The sequence below is a fragment of the Opisthocomus hoazin genome, chromosome 6 (assembly GCF_030867145.1).
Source record: "Opisthocomus hoazin isolate bOpiHoa1 chromosome 6, bOpiHoa1.hap1, whole genome shotgun sequence".
Taxonomy (NCBI): domain Eukaryota; kingdom Metazoa; phylum Chordata; class Aves; order Opisthocomiformes; family Opisthocomidae; genus Opisthocomus; species Opisthocomus hoazin.
This window is the reverse complement of record NC_134419.1, coordinates 8,588,158-8,607,219: the sequence shown is the minus strand read 5'-3', so window position 1 is coordinate 8,607,219 and position 19,062 is coordinate 8,588,158. Positions and strand designations below refer to the sequence as shown.

General features: G+C 36.4%; 1 protein-coding gene across 3 annotated transcripts in view; it reads right to left on the bottom strand.

The window, feature by feature from the left end:
• The window catches only part of LOC104334200 (AGBL carboxypeptidase 4), a 1,001,604-nt gene that overhangs the window by 839,767 nt on the left and 142,775 nt on the right, over window positions 1–19,062 (bottom strand). The window contains exon 1 of one of the 3 annotated variants that reach the window (XM_075424529.1): window positions 8,052–8,134. The exons of the other annotated variants lie outside the window; for them this stretch is intronic. Within the exon in view, the coding sequence (XP_075280644.1) occupies window positions 8,052–8,057 (6 nt within the window). The 5' untranslated portion in view covers window positions 8,058–8,134. Of the gene's footprint in view, window positions 1–8,051; window positions 8,135–19,062 lie in introns of those variants that run through there. 3 annotated transcript variants of the gene reach the window in all.

Sequence of the window (19,062 nt, the reverse complement as noted above, 5' to 3'; positions counted from 1 at the left end):
ATACTGGTTTTATAAGTACAGGGACAAGATAAAGTAAATCTGATATGATAGGAACTCATACAGTAACTTGCACCAGAAGCAAAAGGATCAACTTGTGATCTCAGGCTATTCTGCAGTGAATATCTGCATCAGATAGTTTTAAAAACAATTTGTTTTATAAAGAATCAGAAGACTGATTGATTTTTCATATGATTTAACACCTTTTCTGTGTAACACTTAAGAGACATCCAATACCTGCATGCTTCCCAGACTCAATGTGTGAGATGACCTTTCAAAAATCATTTCACCGTGGTATGCCTCAGCTTCCCATCGGTATCTTCTAACATACATAAGCACCTTCAAGATTTACTCACAAGAAGTGTTTATAATAAATATAGCCAGTATATATAGACTTCTCCAACAAACAAGATTCTTGAAAATGTGTAATTGAATGAGAAATAAACATCCCACTCTACTCGGCACTTGTTCAGCCACACCAGAAATAACACGTCCAGTTTTGGTTGCCCCCAACTCATGAGAGATCCTGAAAACCTGCCAAAGGTCCAGTCAAGGGCCATCAGGATGATTAAGGGGTTTAAGAACTTCACATATGAAGAAACGCTGAGAGACTTGGGTTTATTCGGCCTAGAGGGCTGAGAACAGTGAGTATGAACACTGCCACACCAAAATTGCAGTTAACATTGACAAGAGCTATGCCTTCACAGGTCTTAATTCTACTGAAAATGGTGTTAGAGAAGTATGTCCCTAAAAACCTATACTTTGTCTTACTCTGGAGCATTACAAATGTAAGAAATGCAAGGAAAACCTTTGCAGCATTTAAATAGCAAATTCCATTGATCCAATGCAGACATAAAGATCAAATCCTTGACTGTCCATTTCAGACTTTGTGAGAAATGTTTGCCAATACAACTTGCCAATGTATTTCTGAAGCACAGGAGATGAATCACGGATATTGTTATTCTGTAAGAAAACGCACTATTTCCCTAGACAAATCACCTCTTTGCATTAAGGAGCTGATGTGACACTTCCTTGCTTGCTCATGCAAAACACTGCCATGCTGTTGTCTGTCATTAAACGGATGCTTTAACCAGAAACTGGCCAGGAGCTTTCTCTATTGTTCTGAGACACAGCAAAGATTGAATATCTGATCATAGTAAACTGTTCTGAGAAAATCCCTTGAGTTGGGATGTTGGGATGGATATTCTGCTACTAGCTAAGGTAATCTTGTACTGTCCAGTGGCAATGGAACTGGAAAAAAAATAGAAGTTATCCTCAAAGCTGGTAGACTAAATATAAGAATTCTGGTATCTGGTCAGATTTTGACAAAACCAGCAAATTGTCTACTAAACAGGCAGAGGTAAACTGCACTAGCTGCTGTCACCTCTGATCGGGAACATCACGACTTTCTCTTCCATGAATCTGAAGAGTTTTACTCCACGCATAGAATGAGGATAGACATCATTATTAATGAGGCCATTTGTTCTTGGTAGCTTGGATGGGAATATCTGAAGACTACAATATAGCACATGTACATACAAAATTTAATCTGTTTTAAATTTCAAGTATCACATCCTTTAAAAGAATGAGCACTAACAATTGCTTACCACAGCAGCAACAATAATACTCTCCAGATGTGGGTTACATGGAAAGGACAATAAAGAATGATAACTTTAAACTTACATAAGGCACATCATTGGTAATGTTGTGACAAAATCAAATCAGAAAAATGTAAGCCTCATATTGAATTCATTACTTCTCAAAAATATTTCAGATAATCCAAAACACTTCTCTGTGCCAGGAATTTACTCACAGCTGTGTAACATGTTGCTAGTGACAATTTTCTTAGTTGTAAGAAGGGATAGACAGGAACGTGTTTACAGATGTAATAAGCACAGGAAATAAAACCTATATAAGTTGAGTTGCATAAAATAGCCCCATAGATATATTTCTGCTGTTATCCTGACTATGTGCACAATGCAACCAGCTTTGAAAGTATTTGAAACTTCATTACATGTTTCAATATAGCACTACACTGCTGGATAAAAGATGAAGTAAAAGCAGTAAGTATTTGCATCCAAGAAGGGATTTACTTCCTCAGTAGCATTATACATACTTCATTGCAAGGAACTTATAAATTTATTTAAAAGAGTTATCTAGCAGTCTTAAGGGGAACAGATAAATTCCAAAGTCAAACCCAAAAAGCAAGAGTTTCCAAATATGCGCTGCTCATATTCCCCCCGGAAATGAAGAGCAAATCCAGATGCAAAACTTCCTCTAAACTTAAAAGAGACTTTTCAACACACAGCTGGACAAGACACAGCCCATCTATGTGTTAAGAAAGAGCAGCTGATTCACATGGTTTAATAGCTATAGGTTCGTGGGCATGGAACAACCAGGTATGAGATAAACAAAGATAAGCAATAAGCACATTTAACTAGCACTAGGAAACTCCAAATCCAGGGGACTGTAGAGGTCATACTCTGACATGGATTTTGTCAACAAAGAAAATCCCTGGATGTTTTACAGCTGATCTTTACAGGCTGTATTGCCATTTCTGAAACAGAGAGAAGAGAAATTAAGGTTCCATAAAGTAAAAGCAATCCTGTCTGACATGAGTTAAAGAAGAAGTATCTTTCAGTATCTGTTCAGATGAGGAGAGACTTGTCTGCGAACTGAAATAAGATCTTAATCTTTGCTTTAAACTATGATAGACAGTGGTGGAGAAAATACTTTGCTGCACTTAAGGCAGAACTTTGAAGTGAGCAACACTCTGCCCTGCTCTACTCAAAGTTACTAATCAAGGAAAAGATGCAGATATCTAGTGGGATAGTTCAGCACTTCATTAACATTTACAGCACAGGGACAGGGAAAACTACCATGATTTCAAGAGTTTTCAGAGGCTCTAACAAATTAAGAAAAAGTTCATCTGCACTACATTTCATCACACATTCAAGTTGTGTTTATTTGCTTGTTGGAAAGCTCACCCGTATGAAAGTGTCCTAGTTGACTCCACATGGCTTACAAAGCATTTTTATTCATAAAAATATCCATCAAAAATAGTGCTGGATCTGCTAAATAAATACAAAATATCTTAACCTAAAGAGTTGTTTTCTAAGCAGAGAGAAAGAGCAGAGTCAATGCTCGGAAAAAAAAATTAATTTGGTTTTTGCAATGGACAAACACATTAGCTCTACAACTATATTGTCACTTTGCTCTTCCCAGATTGTCATGAACATTTTCTATACTTCCTAGTCCATCCACCCTCCGCTAGCAAACAGTCTTCCAAAATTAAGAAGATAAAACAGCACTCTGTTGTATTTTAGGAAGGTGATTTTCTAACAACAACTAACAAGTATGGAGAAGGCATACCAGTCTTGATAGCAGGAGATATTGCAGTATCTTCTCAAAGAAGGTTGTTTTAGTCCACTATTTAGCTCTTTTGGTAAATCATTCATGGTATTTATTAAGTAAATTACTATATAATCATTTCTGCCAGAGAGGCAAATTTGGGTTTTGTTTGTGTTTTTTTCTGGAATATGGAACTTTGAAAAGCATTCTCATTCTGTTGCTGAGATCTTTTCCAACTTGGTGGCATGCTGGCATATTTCCCTTCTACTTGAGCTGTTGGAAAAAAAATGTGTGGACAGTCTTTCCTAGGAATGCAGTCATAGGAGGTTCAAAAATTTGCTCTACCTTTCTTAACAAGTAAAATAAAACCAGAAAGCTTTGCCTTTACATAGATTTTTAGACAAAACATAAAAAAAAAAAGGAACTCAATTCAGGCTTACTCGTGCAGTTTTATACCTACAAAAATGCAGATGAATAAGCTATATTTTGGTATTTACTGCTATATTGACATTTATACCACAAGTTATTCATATCTACCTGCTACCTGAGACTTAGGCATGGTATAAAGGATGCAACATATACTTGCAATTTTGTATTCAAGAGGAGTTGCTGGGGCATCCTAGCCAGCAAGTAACCTTACATGCACTAGCCATATTTATCTATAAGTATGTCACAAAGCTGATTAAAAACAAAATCAGTCTCTTAAATACAACTGATGTGAAGAAAAAGAACAAAATCAATTGATACTAATATCAACTCTCATAAGTGAAACAAGATGATCATAACTGCAAATGTTTAACAGGTGTTTAACATCCCTGAAGCCTTGCTGCTTGAAGCATCCCTATTATAGTATAAAAAGTAAAAACATAATGCAAGAATTAATCACAATATATATTAAAAACATAATTTAATCATCTTTCTGCTCTTGCAGTCTTTAGTGAAGATTTCAGTTAAATGATAATGTATAAACTACACATACAGCAGCTCTTCCCTTGCACGTAGCATTCATTTTCTTTCCTTAAGGAAAGGTTCACAATACTTGCCTACCATTTGTATATCCTCACCCTATACGCTCCTCCTTGCTTTGTGCAATTCCATGGAGGAATTACTTTGTTTTTTCTTACATGCTCCTTTTTCTGCCCAGTATCGTTGGTAGCAAGGGAAACACTCAGGCTTCATTCTTCAAAACTTCTGAGATGCTTCCATCATCTTTTTGTTTACTTTAAACACAAGAAGTTGAAGTCTAATGAATTTCAGCATTTGCTATAAATTGATTACACTTAATTAGATATTATTCTCCTGAGCCATTGCTTTAGAAAGTATTTTAAAGTCTGACTGTATACTTTGTATTTTTTCTAGCTTACACCGCGATCCAGCACAGCAAAAATTATATTTCTATTGAAGATTGATAGATTGGTATATAAATTTTATATTATCAGAGACTAGATGTTGTGTAAGTAGGTGAAAAAAGCCTGCTGTCACCAGATATTAATCAGTTCTGGATATCACCATTGGCTTTAACATTACTGTCAAAAGATGTGAAGTATCCCACATGATAAGCACTGTGCTGTACAAATGCAGACAAGAGGAGGGAGGCGGGAACAACAGCCTAATAAGAATTCTGTGATTAATAGGAATTAATAATTAATCCCACCTTTTTAATCTTTGCTGCTAAACAGTTAAGCTGCCACTTAGAAGAGCCATATTGTCAGCAAAACCTAATTCTTTTTAATCCATGTGCTGCCTGTATGACATTCCTGTGCATTTTTCCCCACACGCACTGAAATCAGTCTGGCAATATCTTGCTTAACATAAAATCTGTGTTAAGCCTTTCACTCAAGTAAAATAACTCCTTAAGTATCTTAAGCAAACTTATGGCAAGTACTTTCAGATATTGGACGATCACTTTCATTTTGTCTTTAAATCTGAATATTTGGTCAACTTGGGATCATTCACACCAAAAATTGAAACAGAGCACCCATTAGCATTGCTCCAGTAAACTTCATTATTTGGCTATGAAACCTCTCACTAATGTACCGCCTTGCTAGTTAGTCTTCTGCCTTTGCAAAGGTAACATTCAGCCCTAAAGCCTTTTTTCTATTGTTCTGATGGCCTTTTTTGATCTCATACTTTATTGAGAAATTCTGTGATTTTAATCAATATGTAGTTAACAGCAAAATGTTGTAAAAACATCTTCTCTGGCTATGTCAAAACTCCCTACTATGCCATATGCAGTATCTACAGACTGACAACAAAAAACATGTCAAGCGCAACATCGCTAAGCACTATCCAGCTCTTATTTTAACAGTATTCATAAATGGTGGCTAATTTAAGTGCATTGTATTGGACTGATAATGGAGTCTCAGTTATTGCTCATCTCTAGAAGCATCTATTGATATGTAAAGCAAAGACATTAGCCATGTAATTAGCCTGCAGCATAACTATCATCCTTCACTCAATCATTTCAGTTCCAACTGCCCAAACAATAGTAACATTTCACAATGTTTTTACTTGAAATAGCTGGTGCCATAATCATAGTGTGAATTTCTTATGAAAAGCTCCCACAGATAGTGCACATCATGCTGGGAAAATGAGTTTAAGTACAAGAAACCGATTAAAACTCTAACAAACTCCTAAGGATAATTTGTTAAAGGGGTTTTGTTACTTTGCATTAGCTCTAAAAATAATCTAGTTCTCTATTAAAAGGTTCAGCATCTTAATAACTATTTAAGATTGTGTACGAATAATGAAGGTTTTCTTTTTGTTGGCTACATATTTTTCTATTAAACATAAATGCAATTTTACTGTTAGTTTTAATAATATTTCCACATATTTCTACTTCCTTATTCACACGATTCCATTCTGAAAGCAAAAAAATAATACATCCCAAGCAATTATTTGAAAAATCCCACTTTATTTTAAGATTAAGTTTAAACTGAAAAGACTTCTGTGATGTTTCCTGAAATAGCAGAGCCCTAGATTCTGTGACTTACGTGATTCCCATCTTCCTTTTGTCCTATGTTCTTGTATTTCTGAAGGTTGTTTTCAAGACATATTAAGCTTTTCATGCTCTGTAACATATTCCTTAGTTATTTTAATATATGTCTACAGTGACAGTTAAGACTGACCTTGAAGGTCACCCTTACTCAGGCTTAGACACAAGTCATCCCTCCTCATCTACGTCTTTATTGATATCTACAGAAAAACACCCAGAGAGCTTCCTAGAAATGGTCTGCCTCAGGAAGGAGAAGCAAACTCATTCCTGCTTCCCAATGCATTTGTAATTATGGGATCTTGCCCATACAGGGAAAGAAAGAACGGGCTAGGATAACGGTTTATCTCAGATCCCGAATTCAGCAAGCCTTCTGAGCTCAGAACAAGCTGTTACAAGGAGACAGGGCAGAGATTCTCAAGTTGAGTTGAGGAGTGCCAGGTCAAGAAGATTGTAAGGTCAGCCTTACATATATCCTTAGTCCCTTTAGTGTCTGAAACCCATAAATTAACAATAATGAGTGCATAACTGTTCAAAGGGACTCCAGGAATGATATCATGTATAAGATATAATAAACTAAGTACTGGTTGACTATAAAGAGCATCGTTAGATGCAATCTGTTACAGAAACACGTCACCAGTGAAAAAAAAGAAAAGGAAAGAGATAGAGGTTGGGAACCAACTGCAGAATAGCCAAGTCAGTCACCTTCAGCCTGGAAAGGAGAAGGTTACCTCATTCTAGGTCTTTGTCATGACCCTGTGAGCACAGTAGCAGGGAGTAACCCTTGTTAGACTCAGTCAAAGGAAGACTGGTTTGTTACTTCTAAGTTCGAAGTTTTGCAGATAGCATAGGCTGCTTTGATGCAGATGGAGCTCAGGATTCCAGGAATGGTTAGTGCTACAAAATGGGCTGGACTTAATTTGTGTTTCCACAAAATATTAATTTTATTTTTCAGATTTCAGGTGACAGAGGCCTGTCATACTTAAGCAGAAAAACCATAAATGCTGATACTGTTTTGCCAGCCTTTGAAGGCTATTAGCATGTCCTGTCTTAGTCTTCTTTGGAAATTATTGAGTTTGACAAATCTTTCTGTGGAAGTCATGATTTACATACCTTAGTCTAAGTCCACACCTTTCAACAAGAGAGGGCAGAACACTCCACAATGGAGAAGCAGATAAATTGTGTCTGAAAGAACATGATTTTCCAGGACAGTGGCACAGTCTCGTGACCAAACCAAACTTACCAGTCCACTCCTGTATTCACTAAGCCACACTGTTTTGCAATGCCTGACTGCAGAAAACAAAGACCTTCGCTAAAATTGGTGAATTAAAAATAAAATACACATCAGCTCTATTCAACTAGCGGAAAAAACTACAATCACTTTTATGCTACATGGTATTCATATTCATAAAAGAGAAGGTAAATTTAAAATAGTATATCAGCTGCATCGGTAGCTCAACATCCACAGGAAAAAAGAACTTTGCTTTATTCTTTAGTTCATATTTAGCAATTACTTGTTAAACGTATACTAAAAATTCTTTATCAAATCAGAATGAAGAATAGCTACCACACTGTGCCTTCAAGTTTTTACTGAGCCTTGATGTTGGTAGTGGTCTAACCTACTCCTTTTCACTTTGGGGAAACAAAACATTGCAGCATGATGTGCTAAGAATAAAAACAAAGCAAACAACCCGATTTCTCCCTCTCTCACCAACATCACCTTAGAAGGTCATCCCTCCTCAGGAAGATGAATAGTCTTACTTCTCATGCATTTCAGTAGGACTGGAGAGCATTAGGCATCTGGCATTTAAGTATCAGACTTCACGTTTTCAAGTTTTCTCCAGTCATATCACAAAAATTCTTCTTTGTATTCCACTTATTTCTCTAAGAAAAGATAAGGTAAAGTAAGGCTTTAAATTTCTTCTAACATTAAAGTCTTTTTCAGCATTTGATAAAAATTTTAGATTTTTTTTCTCAAACTTCCTTGGTTGGGGAGAAAATAATTGGTAAACTACTACAATTTGCAAGAAAAGTCTACATAAATTTACCTTAGCATATTATGTAAAGTGACTGAATATCTCAAAGCTTCACTGTTTGTTAGCTGGCAGGTTTCCAGTGCTATCCCAATAATTCCCATTCCAATAACTGTATAGTAAATTATTTTACTGAGCAAAGATGGAACTGAAGTTGTGAGCACTTCCATGAAAATATGATTATCTTAAAATCAAATATGAAATTTCAAATTGAACATATGAATAAGCACTGCAAATACATTGTGACTGTCTAGTACTGTCCCTAACAATAATGGAAATGAAATGACATGTATATATTGCATTATCTTTTGCTGTACTTTGGAGTCCTGGTTTTAAGGATAATATGGAAAAACAGCACAGGAAAATATGAATTAACTAATCCAGATGATACTGCAGAAGCTACTTTCCAACATAAGCCACAGATAATGAGAAAAAAACAGGCAATTTCACTTCTTAACTTGCCAGAGTCCCAAGGTGACGCACCAGTATAGTTTGCAGTTGCTCAGAGAAACTTTCTGTATGCCCAAAATGGAAAGGGCCACTAAAGTACTGAGTGCTGGACCGGATCCATTTGTTTAATTTAAGGGAGACAGCTGTTGTGATTTACATAAATTGTGCTTTATTGATCCACAGAGATTCTTATGGCAGCTTGCCTTCATCCAGGAAAAAAAAAAAAAAAAGAATGCCTTGTCATCCTCCCCTTGTCTTATAAGCTATGCTGCACCAGAAGAAAGATGGTGCAGGTTTTTGCATTTGCTCAATGTTCAGAGTTAATGCAAAGACTAACCCAGGCTGGGGCAATTTTGACTGGTGCAGTACCAAATAGCAATACAAGAGATTAGGTTTGGGTTTCACATTGGAAAATACATGAGAAATAGAGACTGGAGAAAAAGCACACTGTAGAGCATGTAAAACAGCAGGATAAAGATGGAAAAACAAGAGTATTTGTGCATGATCTCAGTTTTCTGTCTCAGCTTTTTTTAAAAAGAGGAGAAGTACTAGATTTGTGGGGGATTGCAGTACATATATGGGTCTCTAAGGGCAAGCGGCAAAGCATAAGGGAAGGCCCTGAGGACCCAAGCTTTCATGTGAACTGCCACTTCAATATGTTTATTTCAGGAGACAGATAGGATAAATTAGACAATGTTTGTACAGTGCTGTGAAAATTGTAAATGCTCTAACTGTTCTATGTATTTTTATTAGGTACCAAATATATGCAAAGAGCTCTGTAACACAAAAAAAAAAAAAGCCAAACACCAGCTAACCTAGATACTATAATTAACCACACCTACTTCTATCAGGTACTCAGACTTGCTTGCATGCCTATTTGTCAGTCTCTGCATTAGCTATGGGCAACTACTGGGAAACAGCAAGAGTAGAAAAGGAAGAAAATAAAATATCTATTGAGCCACAGGGTGCTGGAAGAAGAAGAAGGGGACTGGAGTACTGCAGTATGATCCTCGGGCAGAACAGTCTTAGTGCTCTGCCCACCCACCGACTGCACACAGCTGTGGGCTAAAACCCCAGCTCGGCCTGAACATAGCCAATAGAAAATGACATTTACAACATCCTAAGGTTAGCCTAACATTAATTAAATCACCACAGTATTTGACTCTTATCCTCTTTACTTATTTCTTTTGTGGATTTTACTTTTTCTTAAGAAATAGTCATTTACAATTAGAGAATTTCCAAGCAAATCTGAATGTCACAACTCCCCAAATATGAATGTCATCTTTGTTTAGAGGCTACAGGAAAGAACTGAAAGCTGAGATGTCCTTGAGCACTAAAACTAGCTGAGATATTAATCTACCACAGGAGCCTGAACGCAGCGTTAGACCTCAATCTAGCTAAATCAGAATTGCTGCGAAACAGTGTTCCAGCACTGACTGCTTCACTGAAAGCCATGCACTGCGTGTGGCAACGATACACTCTTGCAGTGCTGAGATTCCCAGAAGAAATTAGTACCAGGCAATTGCAAATACAACACAATCAAACTCAAATGCTCCATACAGTCTAAAGTTTTGCTCTTTCCCACCAATATTTTGCCAATGAGAATTCCCTTCATCCACAATATCTTCTGTGATGCTTCAGGACCTTGTGAAAGTTTGGGCTTGAGGCAACTAGTGTGTCTAAGCAGCTCACCACTCTTTCTAAGTTTTTTGTGCCGATAACAAATCTCCATGGAGGGGATGTAAGTATACCTTCCCAATCAATGACCAATTGCCTACATATCAACTTGCCTACAATAACTAACTGCACTGAAAGATATTTCAGCTAGACGATCAAGTCCTTCTTCATGCAAAACTTGCAGTAAAGAAACATGGATCCCATCATCTGGACTCCCTTTGAGGTATTATTATATCAGCTATTATTCACCACCATCCTTTGTTCAACATTATGCTTTCTTCCTATATTTTTCTAAGAAAATTACAGTACTGATTATTAAGCAACAGTGGGGTTTTGCCAAAGGGCGCACACAACAATAAAATACTTTTTTTTTTCCAAATATGATTGTTTCTGTTCAGAAACATAAATATGTTGCCATGTGAACTGAATCTAGAAAACTGCCCCTTCTACTTTTATCTCAGCCTTCAGGACAAGTGAGTACTGGATTAAAGATGGTTTTAAACCTTTCATTAAACTTATTGCAAGTATTTTAAATATTACCTAAGGTTAAGTTTGTTTAATATTATATAAGTATTACAAAGGTAGTGCTTTGTACGTTCCCTCTTGATGTATGCCACAGTTACATAACTGAAAAATAGTAGTGGTCACACACTCCCAGACTTTATCAGTATTGCTGCATACCATATAGGCAAGCCTACATTCACTACTCCAACATTTCACTCTGCCATATTTCACTTGATGTCATTTAATCCAGAAAAATAAAAAAAATAAATCATTGAGATGTAATAAGGTAAAATCCTGCAGTCATCTAACAAGAGAATCTGTCACTGCTGCACAATGCACAGATAAATTGTCAAGGCCAGAGGTGACAGAAAATTAAGAAATACACAAACACAACTAAAAGCACTAAGTGTACCTGAAAAGGCATAAAATAAATCACTTTGGCCTGCTGAGGTTAAGACTCAGCCATGTACGTGTTTACATTTGCAGTTTTATAGAGGAAGAGAACAGATGATGAGGAAGGCTTTTTTTAACTTATTTCTGCTTTTTTTTGCCTTCACCATGTCTGTTCTTTATGTCTTTGAGGACAGCTTGCATTTTGTGCACAGAAGCAGTCTGTATTCCACCTCAAAGGTTTTTACCCTCTGACTCATCTGTAACACCCATAGCTTTCTTATCTGCATTGTCAGTTTTAAGCAACTCTGAGTTTTGGAATAGATAAGAAGCAAGGAATTGTTTCCAACAGTTTGGGCTCTGATACTTACCAGTATCAGGTAGATGGACAAAGTAGAAGTTACTCCAAATACAGACCAATGGGTTAAGCAAAACTTGTCTTTCCCATTATAATGAGGCATCTAATCTGCAGAATAAAAGGATTTCTGGACTAAGGAATCAATTTCTTGTTAAATGCTTCTTACCATCAGTGTCAAAGCTTGTTGCTTTGGAGAAAATCCCCTTTTTAAAAAAAAAATGTTTGGTTTTGACATACAAAATTCTAGTCCATCCTCAACTGATAAGAAAAGTCATAGCAATAAACATGACACACAATATTTACAACTTTGGGATGTCTGCAACTAAAGTGCAAGTAGAGGAGGCATAAAGACATTTCCTATTTAAAACAAGAGCAAACTAAAAGACAATAAACTGCACAAAAGCAATAAAATTTGTTTCTTTGCCCCATGAAAGTATTAAGTGGATGAAATCTGTTAGCCCTTCTAATACATTTTCCTGTAAAAGAACATTTCTACTGACTAGAGATATTTATGTATGCAAATATGATGGAAAAATTAACAGTATGGAATAGTAACATGAAAGCATTCAAAATTGCCCATTAAGATTCCACACACAGTCCTGACTACTTACATGGGAGAGATTCTTATAACTTTGAAAGTTCAACATAAGAGTTCTTTAGTAACAGAAATTGTATAAAATAGACGTATTAAAATATTTCTTAAATTATTATCAGCGTCTCTAATGGCAAAAGGCTTTTGAATTTTAAGTTTAACCTTTTTACTGTTTGATTTACAAACCCACAAATAGGTTTCCTTATAAAGCTATATATCTTTCTGTCAGTCTTAAACTATATGGTTTATGGTGCTGAAGTTTCATGGTTATTATTGTATTTCACTACTCAGGTATTTGGATACTCAATTGTATAAAAGAGTACTTTCAAACAGTTAAATCCCCCAAAGAAAACAGGATATGAGCCAAAAATTTTAAGTGAGATGAACCGAAGCCTGGAATACATCTGTGTTTACACATGGTCTGTTAGCCTGCAAATATATGTGGGCAACTGTGCACACCTAATTCCACAAATCTGAGTTTCTAAATTCATTTACTTCACTCCCAGTTGACACTGTCTCTGTATTCTTTAGTCTTTTTGCTGAAACAGGACCAAATGTGCCAACGGCGACAGTGACTTCTGAGGCTGCAAACACTTTCCATAAGAAACAGTCTGATAAAACTGACTGACTTTGCATACGGTAGAAAAACAGATGATGCTAATGGTTATTTACTATTGATATGTTCCAATTTAAAAGAACAGTGTTGAGCCCACTGCCTGTCCCTTGGGCCATCTGGTCCCCCCATTATTAATTGTTCTAACCGACCTTCACAAGAGAAGAAAAATATTGTTGTATCTTCTTTTATCTTGTCTTGTAATAGGAATCATGTTTCATAGTGTTGAAATAAATTACTTGCACAGTGATCAAACATCTTAGCTTCGTTTCAGCATTTACTCACCCATGAAAGCCGCTTATTGCTTCGTATACTCCAAAGCCATGAACATTATTTCCTAACTATTCTATGGAAAGTGTCTTTCATTTTTATTTTTCAATTATGTCTAAATTCTTTCATTCTTCTTACACTTTGGTGTAACCCTGCTATGTGAAAGACCTTTGTTTCACTAATATTTGTTTCCTTTTAAAATGTTTTACCTGTTACATGGGAAGAGAAAAAAAAAATCTAAAATGGCTAAAGTAATACTAATTTCATTGGGACTACTTTATTTCTATTCGGTATATAAATTAAAAAGACTTAGAAAATATTAACAGAACTTAATAAAAAAAGTCAATACATCACCGGACTAGGGTTGTTCTAAAATCCGTTATGTTTTCTAGGCTGTTTGTTAAAGCATCATTGCTATTTTAAAACAATAGTCCTGCATTAATTCTACCTGAAATTCTCACCAAGTTCATGACTGTAACAGACAATTATTTAGTTTCACACACCTCATTAAGGGCTGTGTAAAATATTTAGATTTTTGTTTTGTGAACTAGTTCAAAGTCAAACTGCCCTCTTAAATTCAAAAGGTGAATCCACATCTTTACTAATTAGAGAAAAAAAACCCACACTTCAAGCTTTTTAATAGTAAAACACAGACAAAAATATTGCCATTCTATAAAGCTGGATTAAGAGAGATATAACGGGTAGAAAACAGTTCTCGAAAACCCAGTCAATCTGTGTATATCATAATCAGGGAGTTTTTGCATCGCATCCTAGAAGTATTAAATGTGCTGAACTAGGTGCAACAATTTACGGCAAAAGAGGAACTATCAAGCTAAAGTCTGATCTAACATACTCTTTTTATATAAGACTTTAGCATTAAAAAGTAGGAACAATGACATTTACTGGAGCTGACTGTCAATAAAGCATGGCATTAGAATAAAATTCTTGCTGTACCACATGAGCTTAAGATACTGTGGGAAGTCACTTACTGTGAGACTCGGAGTTTCTCTCATATGTTGGAGAAATTCATCAGTTGAAAACCAGAAAGAAAGGGAAAAGATTTCTTTGTGTTAGTTGACCAGAAACTGTGTAACATTGATGCATAGGATATCTTCACAGAAGATGTGAACATGATCCTGAAGTATATTAAGGGAAGTATTTCTAAGAAAAAAAGGTTGCTGAGATCCTCTGGAATACTGCACACCATTCTGTGCATTGACAGAGTTTACCTTCTGTACGTGTAATAAAACAGCCTGGCTCATTTAGCCCAGTAGTGTGTCTTGTTTGGGGCTTTCTTTACAAGAAGGACACAAAACTGGAGAGATGCCAGCAGAGAACCACTGTTACAGTTTGGGAGAGCTGGAGCACAAGGCCAAGGGAACTGGGTTTGCATACTGGAGAAGGGAAAGCTGAAGGCTGATGTAGTTGAAAGCTTTCAATATCTAAAGAGAAAAGTATTGAGGAATAAGAGCCAGTCTCTTTTTCGAGATACACAATGTGAGGACGAGATACAACTGTCACAGGTTGCACCACCAAGGGAAATTCCAACCACATATAAGGAACAAATTCTCCACAAATGAGAGTACTGAAGCATCTAGTACAGGTTATTGTTATGGACATCCATCTTTCAATGTCTTCAGAACTCTATGGGACAAGGCCCTCAGCAACTTGACCCAGCTTTGAAGTTAGTCCTGTTTTGGGCAGGAAGCTGATCTAGGGTTCTCCAGAGGAACCTAAACTTCTCTATAATTAAGTTCATGCATACACTACAGAAGTCATTATCAAGTACTACTAAAAAATATAATAATTTAAACCATTCATAATAAAGTTTTCAAAAGTCTTAATTTTCAAATAAGTCAAGCTCTGGAACAGTCTTCCAATAAAAGTATGGGTGGCAAAAAACCCTAACGGGTTGTAAGATCAAATTTAAAAACTTACCACCTCCACAAAATAAAACTAACTGCAGTAACACAGGACTGGTACAGATGAAACAATAGTTCCGTTACACTTTACTGTTCAATGTTCCTATGTTTTTTGAAAGCCTTTTCAGTAAACAGATGTTACATATTCTTTTACATAGAATAAAAACAATATATGATATGTGAAGCAGAAATAGTCACACTTTAATATCTTTATTCATTTTAAATTAGAGATGAACAGAAAAAAGATCAAAAAGTTCACTGTATCGTAAATAGCAAGGTCTGACTGTGAAAATACCAATTAATAGATTTCACATTTTTGATCAAATTCACTTTTATTGAAACATATAGAACAGGAATATGATGGTAGTGAATTTGGATGCTGAATTCCAAAATGAAACAAATGTTATTTCTGCTACAGAAGCTTTTTTCTGTACCCCCTGAGAATTTTTCCATTCTCGTCAGTTTCACAGATTATGAGTTTTTTGATAGTAGTACTGCTTCTTATATATAAATCTCAGGAAACAGTACAAAAAAAAGAGAGAATAAATAAACAGCATTTGTTTGGAATGATTGCTTAGCTGATAGATTTTAGTCTTAAACAAACAAAGAAAAATACATCCTCTACAATGAGGAATGTTTGAGAATCTTCATTATTTACTTGTCCAACCTCAGACTGAGGATATTTTTCATGGAACATTACCAACAGAGCATACAAAAAGATTATATTGATTTCAATTAGAAAATCATGTGAATAGATCCGTCATCTTTGATGGCCTTTCACAGTAACTTCAGTTGTTGCAGTATGAGCTGAATCTGCACATATAATTAGAGTGAAGACTCATGTAAAAAACAAATTTATTCTAGAAACAGCTGAATTTATTTCTAATAGTGTTAAGTATTATCAACATCATTACCATTATCAGTTAGGTTATCAGTATTTTCACAAAATAAGTTTTCTCAAACTGAGAGGGTTTTTTACAATACTTTTGCAAAAGCATTTCTAGGTAGAAGATATTTAATAATTCCTTCACAATCACAAAGTCTACAGAATTCCACATGAAATTTGATAAAGTTTTCACTCTGTGTCAGAATACAACACCAGTACCCAGGGTGATCTGCTCTGGACAGCCTAAAAAGACAAGATGATAAACCATATTCTCTAATACCTACTATATTTACATCAGTGCTTACACTTCTTCATGGTCTACAATGTAATCTTCAGCTAAACAGCCAGCACTATAATTTCACTGGTCCAGCTTAAGCAAGAACACAAAGCTATATTCCATTTAAAATTTTGTCCTTTTTAGGATGCGTCTAAGCTTTAGATAAAGTTTCAGCAGCAGCAGACATGCAAAATATGTTGACAGAGGAGTCAACATAAGTTGACAGTTATATCACTGTCCCAGTAATCCAGGTACAGCAGAGTTCCTTGTTGGAAAACATATCTGAGTGCCCCAGATGCAGAAGTCTGGAGGACACTCCATGTTAAATTAACAGTGGACATCGTGAATTTAAAAATGCATACATTTGAAAACAAGAAGATGACATAGGTTTCATCTAGAAATTCCAGAAGGAAACACTTTATTAGGACATCAAATAAAAAACTGTTCAAACTGTTTCAGCTCAATTGGTAGGGGGATAAGAGACTGAAAGGGAGTGTAATAAACCAAAGCATATAAGATTTGTTCTCAAACCGGTTGGAAGGTGAAGGAGGCCCCCCCCCCCCTTCCCTCTTACCTTGGTATTTGCTGTATTGTTAATGTGCAACCCTTGCATAACCACTTCCTTAATCATTGTCGAAAGAATAAAGCGGGGAATTCTATGTACTGGGTCAACATGACCAAATAAGGAAAGGAACTGATCCACAACGTGGAGGAAGACTACGGTCTTCATCCTCACAACCACCAGAGGGACCAGAGCGACCCCCTAGCAACAGCATGCGCAGCCACAGGAGACCAGGATGTGCTACGTGGAACCGGAACTACTGAACTATAAAAAGGGACTCTGAGGGAGGTGAGGTGCGGACCGTTGGCAGAGCAAGAGACTCCCCAGCCGCCCAGCGCTGTTTTGCCTGCTTCATCGCTTGCTTAAATAAATTCTATTGCTAATAAATTCACACTTGATTAATTAACAATTGGCTCCTCAATTTGGATTCGTCACGGGAGGCGAGCATCTATAACATATTTTAAACTAACTTGTATCAGTGAAAAGCTTGAGATACTCAACCTTTTTTTCTGAAATGGACTTTTATGCACAAATTGTACACAGATACAGTTTGGGAAGACTACCTTGGAAGGGAGAGGTCCTCTTCCTTTTCTCTCTTGTAGATATGTTCACCAACAGCCAGGGATCACAAGAACCAACAGACCACCTCCAACACACATCTCCAGAAGCACAGGCTACTGCAGAGCATCCTAAAGAGCCTCACCCTCTTTCTGTTTAACCCTCACCACTGAAGATCCTCAATGGAGACAAGCAATGTAATCTAGTGGAAGATGTCCCTGTCCATGGCAGGGGGATTGGAACTAGATGATCTTTAAAGGTCCCTTCCAATCCAAACAATTCTATAATTCTACAGGCATGTTCAGCCATTTGTGTTCAATATCATAGCTGAGATTCTTATTTCCAGATTATTCTGTTTTTAAAGACCTTTCCATGACTTTCCAGTAGTTCCCTCAGTAGTTTGCTTTATGAAACTCCGAATTTGGCAAACATTCTCCCTCTCCCCAGCCATCACAGATGTTCTTTAACATGAGGAAATGAATTTCTGTACTTATTAAGTCAATAACCAGAAAAAGCATTTGCTTCTACAGTTTCTACTGTACTGTTCATGTAATTGCAACATGTACTGTTCTGTTTACCTTAAATCTAGATTTGCAAAATGGGAAAGCTACCAATGAGCATGGCATTTGAGGAAAACTAACTAAACTACCGCTATTTTTAATCTGTACGTATATTCCTCTGTCTGTCCTTACAAGCTTTGACTTCTATATCTGCATATAACTGTTTTCTTTTGTCTCTTGCTTGATCTTTCACTTTGGTCCCCAAAGCTCTCTTTTTTTGCAGCAGGCACCAGCCCCTCCTGTACGCAGCCTATTCTCCGTGCGTCAGGCACAGCATAGCCAAGGCAAGCTCGGCATTAAGCTCCCTTTTGTCCAGCTGCCTTCACAACACAAAGGGAACTCCACAGTCAGGTTTGACTGCACCAAATGCCCACTGGTGCAGGTTCCTCCACTAATCTCCAGCCAAACAAAAAGAGGGGATTTAATCCTTGAAATCCTCTTAATGATCTTGCAAAGATATTGCCATCACTAGTCTTCATACAGTCTCTCAGGCAGAATCCTCTAGGTTTAAAATCTTTCCAGATAACTTCTCATAATGTTGACTGACACCATAAAAATTACATAAAGCACACTTTGCATCAACTCTATCTTAGTAACCTGCAGTACCAAGAGAAATAATAGCTTTTCAGACATACATTAAGGCCAGGGCAAGTTAACTCGGTTTGATAAAAACTGTACAACAGTCCAGTTTTTGTGAAATGAGTCCTACCGAGCACAATTCTTCCCATTAGTCACACAATAATTATGCAACTTCACACAGCAAACCTCAGACTTTCCCTTTCTTCTGTCTCAGTTACTGATGACTCATGAGGATATGGCCATTATTAAGTAAAAGCATTCATCTCTTAAAAAGCATGTTTGTAATGGTCATTTTTTTCCCATGAAAGAAATATGAAACCAAAAATTACCAATAATTTCACTGTGGAAGTACAGTAAAGTACTTGTGAGTAACACCACACACAGTGCTCTGAAGGATCATAGCACACAGCTGACTGCAGATTTAAATTAAGGCTACTCACCTTAGCTAAACATGTAAAATAATTTATAAAAAAACCCAAACAAGAAAACAA